Raw genomic sequence first — 7,900 nt, 5'->3', positions numbered from 1 at the left:
TGGAGTCTCTCAGGAGGTGAAGCGGAATAAACGAGGAGCTCGCTGCATATTTCATATTCTCCTGCAGAAGAGTCAACTCCGGTTAACGGGGCCTCGCTCCGTCCCCCGGCGCACAGTCAGCGCTTTAAAACGTGCCACGCCGAAGCGATGTGCACTCAGGCGATCACGCCGCCAAAATAAACGTTTCTGCCCCGTCACCCTGACCCACTTCATCGACGAGCGCTCAGCGTCTCTAATACCTGACAAACACTGGACAGAGAATTCAAGAGAAACACTCCAGATGAGAGGGGGGGGGGGGGGCTACTGGACATTTAAGAGAAGTCTCTGTACCTAAGCAGGTACAAGCTCCGCCCCTCCTGCAGCCTCCTGAGAGCATCAGATCACCTGACACTGTTTCTTCAATGTTCTCTCTCTGACCTGTTTGTTCTGGAGACTTTGAAGGACTCTGAAGGATCTCAGTGTGTGAACAGTCCGTCGTGGCGCTCTCTGTACCGCTCTCTGAACAGTGACGAGGCTGAAAGCTAACGTGGAAAGCGAGGGAGGGGGGGCTCTGTCTGAAGTCTTCCACATGATCCCTAATATCTTAGAAACAGAAGCAGAGGCCACAGAGAGATCGTTCAAACGGGTCGAGGTGTCACTTCACAGAAACTCTTTCATCATGGCCTGTGTTTCACGGTGATGGTTTCATCTGCTCCTTTAAAGCAGTCGAGCACAGATCGCTCTGATCCAATCGATTGATCAGGAGGAAAGGGGGGGGGGGGGGGCTACTGCATAAAGAAACCTCTCTGTGTCGGTTGCTTCCTGGCGAGCTCTCACAGCTGTGAGGGTGAGCTGCAAGTGGCTGCTTCCCCTTTATACACACACACACACACACACACACACACACACACACACACACACACACACACACACACACACACACACACACACACACACACACACACACACACACACACACACACACACACACACACACACACACACACACACACACACACACACACACACACACACACACACACACACAAAAAAGGGAACTCAGATGAAGGTGTGATACGTGCACTTCTCTTTTAGAATGTTCCTGAATGTCTTCTTTCTCGTTGAGGCATTAAAGGTCGTCATGACACAGAAAGCCTGAAAACAGATTGAACATCATCCGTTTCTAGAGAAGTGTCCCTGAATTTAATTCTATTTACATTTTGTTTCCTGTCCTCTGAAAGCCTACGACTCGCTGGTTAAACAAATTCACTCAACGCTGCGGTGAACGCCCGGCAGACACTGACCCTGTCAGCATGGATTATGTCCTGTCCCTGCATCGCTGCAGGATCATCCACGTCTGCGTCGGGGTTATTTTCAATCTATGACCCGTGTGGACTGACCTGTCTGGCCAGCCTGCGAGCCTCCCAGTACGGCTTGGACTCGTCCACAGCTTTCCCGATCTTCTTCACCAGTTCGTCCAGTTTCACCGTGGCCTCGACCAGAACCAAGCGGAACTTCTGCCTCGCATCCTGAAAAAAAAAAAACACCAGAAAAAACATCAGCTTCACAGAGGAGAGAGAGAGAGGGAGAGAGAGAGAGAATGAGAATGAACTCTTTTCTGTTTCTCAGGGCATCGCAACCTTTGACCTCTATCTTAGCTGCTTGCAGACTATTTCAGGAAGTGAAAGTTTCTGTACTGCTGCACCGACACGTCTCTGATGAATCTGAGAGGTCAGAGAGGAGAAGTGTTCATGAAGGACTCCGTGTAATCTGAGCAGTGAAATAAAATCGCTCTGTCCACAGCTGCCTGACAGAGAGGCAGCTGTTGACCTCGACTAAACGCTTTGTTCCATCTGAAGACTTTGTTTGTTTGTCGAGGCGAGGGGGATTTCTGTGACATAAACATTCAGCTCTGACACGCCAGCTCCGCCCCTTTTCTTGGAATCAAGAAGAAAAACAAGTCGGATCTTCACGGAGAAAGTCTCTGATCCAGTCGGCTCAGTGATGTAAGAAGGATGTTTTTCAACATCAGCTCCTCTTAACAAACAAACAAACACAGCACTGCTTCTCCGAGGCCGTCCTCCATATATGAATATGAGAATATGTGTCTTTCTATCAATGCTATGTGTAGTTGAACAGAATCTCATTCTGAACTAAAGAGTGGAGAAGAACATCCTGGAGAACAGGAAACATAATGCAGCAGGTTCATTAGAGCACGGAGATGGTAGAGGTGGCGTGCAGACAGTCTATGGTCGTGCAGCGATCACAGGGAATAAAGGTCACCACCCCCCTCCCACTCGCTCCAGGTGAATTCTCCTGATTACATCCTGCTGCATTCTCACATCAGCTCACTCTGACTTTCTGCAGAATAAATACGAGGAGGCTGGAGGAGAAACTCCGGGTGAAGAGAGAAACATTCAGTTTGTGTTCACACATGATGCTCAGACTCAGATATCTGGACGCTTATCTGGAGTTTTCTGCAGGCTTGAAGAAGACTTGATGCTGCTTTCTTAGTGCACAAAACTCTCTGAACTACCTGATCCATTCATGGCGAGCTGCATGTGAACAATAACAGCACACCCCCCCTCCTCTCTCTCTCATTCAAACTCTATCCACTGTCCTCTCTTGGAGTTCAGACTCCATCACTTTAAGCCGTCTCTTTCTCTAAACGCTTCTTTAAGACCGTCTTCATGGAGGTAACGTGCTTAAGCTGTTAGTCGTCACTGACGTTTCTTTCAGCAGATAATTCTTCTTCTTAGAGATCCTTGAAGCTTAATGAGGACTCGTCTGTCAAACTCCAGGAAACTGAAAGAGGGGAGGGGCGTCTTTGGACACGCTGGTTTGAGACAACACGCTCTCGTCTCGCCGTGAACAGAAAGCGTCTTTGTCCCACATGAAAACAACTTGATGTTGTTTGGAGCCACAAAGATATAAAACATCAAAGCTTTTAGAACCGCTCTTACATGTTGACTAAAGAGACACATGGCCTGAAGAGAGAGAGTCCAAACGACCCTGATGACCCCCAAAATGTCTCCAGAGGAAACTATGCTTTCAAAATAAAACAAGCGCTGCTTCAGATCAGCTCCAGACGTGGCGTGCTGTCGGGCTCTGGTGCAGATCTTTTATTTTAAGAAAACTGAAAAACTCTCACGGTCGATTTCCATAAAGTCTGTGTGCGCTGCGACCCGTCAGAGCCTCACTCGGCACCGTTCACTGCCACTCTATGATTGTGTTTCCACAGCGAGCGTGGCGGTCTGCCTCCAGAGCGTGCCAGCAGCGCCGCTCCGCTCTGTGCTTTTAATGAAGTACACTGGACAGAACGACTCAGACAGGAAGTCAGACAAGGAAACACACAGAGTCCGGTCAGTTTCAAAATAAAACACAAGGACACAAAACAAGACAGAGGACGTGTGCATGTCCTGTTTTTCTTTGACACACTGTCAACATGGCGGGACACCATTAGAACCAGAGGACTGGTTTCATCACTGCAGGACTCCTCGCTCTAAATCACTCCTGTTAAAACACTGTGACGACTCTGTGGACTTTGTCCTCTGTAAACTTTCACATCTTACTGCTGACCTGCAGAAATAAAAGACGCCACTCTGCCCGGGTTTTACAGGATTCAAAGATCAGTTCAGACACTCCGATGGACGGTCATCAAAACGGTCTCCTCTCTGCAGAGGAACACGTCCGCTCCCCTCACAGCCTCCATGTTTTTATGTAACATGAACTTTGTCTGCTTCTTCTCCTCAGAGTGTTCTGACTACAGCTGATTTAAACCACTTTATGACACTTCATCAGTAAGTGTCCCTCACTAAACACAGACTGATTCTTATTCTAACAGAGTGAACTGTTTGTCCTGCAGACGGAGCAAAGGTCCGCTTAGAACTCAATCTGCTGCCTCTGCACACGCCGATACCTTCATAAGACAGACGCCTAGTCCACACCTAGGCGGCCATTTCTTATAATCAAAAAGAATAATTCCATCCACACGCTCAGTTCTCAAAAACATCTTCGTCCACATGAAAATGCAAAAAAAACACACATTGTAACGACTGTCATGAGTCAAGTCAAATACTCTTGACAACACTTCCAGACGATCTCCTCTCAATCTGTCCTTCAACGCGCGGGCGGAGCAGCTCACTCAGAGACAACCAAGTTCTCCCCATTCCTCTACGATGACCAATCAGGCGTCTCTGCTCGTCAACATAGTGGGAGAGTAACTGTGTATGTATGTGTGAGCGTGTAAAAAGTCCAGTTAGCAACGTTAGCACCAGCACACAGGTAACCTAGGTATCCTGCAGACTGCACACAGGTATCCTGCAGACTGCACACAGGTAACCTAGGTAACCTGCAGACTGCACACAGGTAACCTGCAGACAACACACAGGTAACCTAGGTAACTTGCAGACCGCACACAGGTAACCTAAGTAACCTGGAGACTGCACACAGGTAACCTAGGTAACCTGCAGACTGCACACAGGTATCCTGCAGACTGCACACAGGTAACCTAGGTAACCTGCAGACTGCACACAGGTAACCTAAGTAACTTGCAGACCGCACACAGGTAACCTAGGTAACCTGCAGACTGCACACAGGTAACCTAAGTAACTTGCAGACCGCACACAGGTAACCTAGGTAACCTGCAGACCGCACACAGGTAACCTAGGTAACCTGCAGACTGCACACAGGTAACCTAAGTAACTTGCAGACTGCACACAGGTAACCTAGGTAACCTGCAGACCGCACACAGGTAACCTAGGTAACCTGCAGACTGCACACAGGTAACCTAGGTAACCTGCAGACTGCACACAGGTAACCTAGGTAACCTGCAGACTGCACACGGTTCTGTGTGTGAGACACTGACCTCCAGCTCCGTCTCACATCTGTTGATGTCGTCAGTGGACTCGTTGAGTTTCTCCAGCTCCCCCTGGAAGAGAGAAAAGGAGGAGAAAGAATGTCACATCGTCTCTGACATGGTCACCGTGGAAACACCAGATGTAACATCAAAGACCGCTGCATCATGAAGCGTGAGCTGCTACTGAAAGCTGCCGTACTGTTGCTGTATGTTCTGCTGTGATAAAAAACCGGTTCAAGTCCCAAAGTGTGAAAGATAGTCTTGTGGTTGGTCCCAGGTCACTTCCTGCATACTGCAGATGCGTCCTTGAGCAAGGCACTGGATCCCTATCATCTCCGGCCTACTCCCTGTGTAGCCCCCCCCCCCCAGTCTGACATCTCTCCATCAGTGCATGTCCACAGGTCCTGTTTGTGCATGTACGTCCAGACTCTGTGTCTGTGTGTGTGTGTGTGTGTGTGTGTGTGTGTGTGTGTGTGTGTGTGTGTGTGGCATGTAACAGTAACAGAGTGTTAACCAGAATTTCCCCTCAAGGACAAATAAAGTATGTTTAAAAAAAAAGTCTCTTTAATTATTTCCTGTTGGTTTGCGTCATTTCTCAAAGCCTAACTTTATTGATCAGCTCTGCACTGACAGTGACTTGGTTTTTCTTAATGCTCGTTTATTTGATGGAGCTCTCACCTCTTCTGTCTGCTGTAATGAACCTGGATCAGTTTATTTTTTTACACATCACCACATCTCTCTTCATATCAGGTATAAAAACATCAAACTGAACACACGTCGGATTAATGTAGCTCGTTTAATGCGCGGCTAGAAGGCGGAGTTTATTATAATTAGAATAAATATCATAATTAAGACGTGCAGAGGCAGCGTCGCAGCAGGACGACAGACAGGCGTGTGTCGTGGACCCAAATAAACCCGGATCAATGAGAACCAATAATCAGTACTGTAGCTGTAAAGGTGACTCACCTGGATTCTGGGGTCCACCTCCTCGTCCTCATACTCGGTGTCGTCGTCGGACCTGCTCTCCCTCTCTGAACGGTCCATGCTGCAGGTGTGAAGGACAGATGTCACCGCAGCCGAACAAAGACTCACGTTAACGCCGTTTTAATAACGTAAACACCACCCAACTCTGAGGGACCCAACGCTCATCTGGATCCACGAGCCTTGTGAACGTCCCCAGCTCGGATTTAATGGGATTAAACGGAGCGTTTACCGGAGGAGAAGAAGAACATCCTGGTTTGAACCCACCGGGAGCCGATCAGCAGCGTCGGCAGCGTGTGTCTCCTCTCAGCTCTCTCTCCTCACTGAGCCCGATGCTCAGATGACCGGAGCCCTGCCTCGGTCCGGGAACGCCTCCTCCTGCTCGGGTATGAGGGGTGAATAGTGCCTCTTAGCGGTGACGCTGCTTAGTGACATTTATTAAAGGGGCCCTTCATAAACGTTATAGAATACAGAGAAGAAAATAATCTGATTTTCGGGTGTTGTGTAAAAAATAGTTCACATTTCTGTCACATTCTGTATGAAAATTTGTATGTAGGCATATTGTATGAATTATTCTGAAATTCATGGTCAGGGCTACGTAAAAAACTTTGCACGCAATTTTTCACTGCTAGAAAAGCATGATAAATATAAACAGAGGCAATGCAAACTTGAGGCTGATAAACGGTGAGTAATGAAGAGAGACACACTCCTTCATTCTGACACGTTCTACCTGTGTGTGGTCATCTTAATCAAAACAAAATGACCACCTTCTCTGGTCTAAACAAATCCAGAGCATTCAGGACCAGATTCTAAAGTTAGAAGGAGGACATACTGGCTGCTGCATTGTTGTCAGAGAAGCCAGCACTTCAACATAGCATGTTTCCTTAATGTCTGATCATACAGTAAGGTCACTTAATCATTTCACTCACTACACATCTCACTGATTGATCCTTTAAATCTGTCCCACAATGAAAGGAGACATCACCCTCTCCGTGATGAATAGGTCATGTGGTCCTCCAAGAAAGATAAACTCCTCCAGAGTTTCTCTTCCTGGAAACTATCCTCACTTTGTCGGCCTCAGATGGAGAAACGGCTCCGAGTGACGCAGGAAATGCTTCTGTTAGAGTTCCTCGAAGCAGCGCACCATAAAGCTGCCATAAAGATAATTAAATTAGGTGAGAAACAACATGTGATATAATTAAGTAATTTGATTAAAGGTTATTTATAAGGGGTCAGCAGACAGCTCTGCACTTTAGATACAAACCCGTTTTATTTAAAGCCAGATGGATAGATGGATAATGTGGGTCATTTTGGATTTTAGTGTTTTATTTATCAACGCTGATTCTGATTCCCCTCCTCTCTAGAGTCCATGCTCACGCAGGTTGCCATGTGGTGGACACTGAAGCTTCAGTGTTTAGCCAGCTCTGCACCTTATTCAGGGCTCTGCAGGTTTGCATCCCGGTGTCCTTGTTGAGAAGGAGCGCTGACAGCCTGCAGAGCATGAAGAGTCCCGTCAGCATGTTGTGTGTCTCTGCAGGCTGCAGCCGTTTATCTGAATAACAGGAAATGTCAAATCATTTACAAAGAGGAAGGAACAGACTGCAGTGTCCTTTAAATGTTCCCAAACCTCCACCCTGCACCCTGACCACTGCTTGTGTGTGTGTGTGTGTGTGTGCGTGTGTGTGTGCATTATTGTCACCATGATAAATTGCTTCTCACAGCCGGGGGGGGGTCCTGAGGCTAAAAGAACAACTCTAAAATGGTCGACAAAGCAACATAGTGCGACACCATGATGAAAGTTTTTGGCCTTTATCTTAATGCAACATGTAGTTCGATGTTCACAACACCAAGAAAAGAGTTGAGAAGAAGAGATGTGTTCAGGGAGGCTGCAGCAGGTCTCTCCTGAATATCACTCTGTCTGCCACACACACACTACTCTGAAAAGATTGTGTACTGGTTGCCCTTCAGCCTTTTTTCCCTTTTAGCTTTTTAATAATCTCATTGGAGAGTGTCTGAAGGAGGTAATTAGAGAGAGAGACATGCAGGAAAGGAGCCACAGGTCAGATTTGACCCTTACTGCTC

At 47.4% G+C, this 7,900-nt stretch overlaps 1 protein-coding gene across 1 annotated transcript in view; it reads right to left on the bottom strand.

Annotated features, from left to right (window-relative positions):
- sh3bp5b (SH3-domain binding protein 5b (BTK-associated)) overlaps positions 1 to 6,151 on the bottom strand; it is a 19,846-nt gene extending 13,695 nt beyond the window's left edge. The window contains exons 1-3 of the mRNA XM_065957673.1: positions 5,804 to 6,151; positions 4,847 to 4,909; positions 1,380 to 1,508 (exon numbers count right to left, since the gene is read on the bottom strand). Of these exons, the coding sequence (XP_065813745.1) occupies positions 1,380 to 1,508; positions 4,847 to 4,909; positions 5,804 to 5,881 (270 nt within the window). The 5' untranslated portion in view covers positions 5,882 to 6,151. The remainder of the gene's footprint in view (positions 1 to 1,379; positions 1,509 to 4,846; positions 4,910 to 5,803) is intronic.
- Between the last annotated feature and the right edge of the window lie 1,749 nt (positions 6,152 to 7,900).

This window comes from Labrus bergylta, chromosome 8 (assembly GCF_963930695.1).
Source record: "Labrus bergylta chromosome 8, fLabBer1.1, whole genome shotgun sequence".
Classification (NCBI taxonomy): domain Eukaryota; kingdom Metazoa; phylum Chordata; class Actinopteri; order Labriformes; family Labridae; genus Labrus; species Labrus bergylta.
Note: the sequence above shows the minus strand (reverse complement) of the source record. Positions and strands in the feature narration are given on the sequence as shown.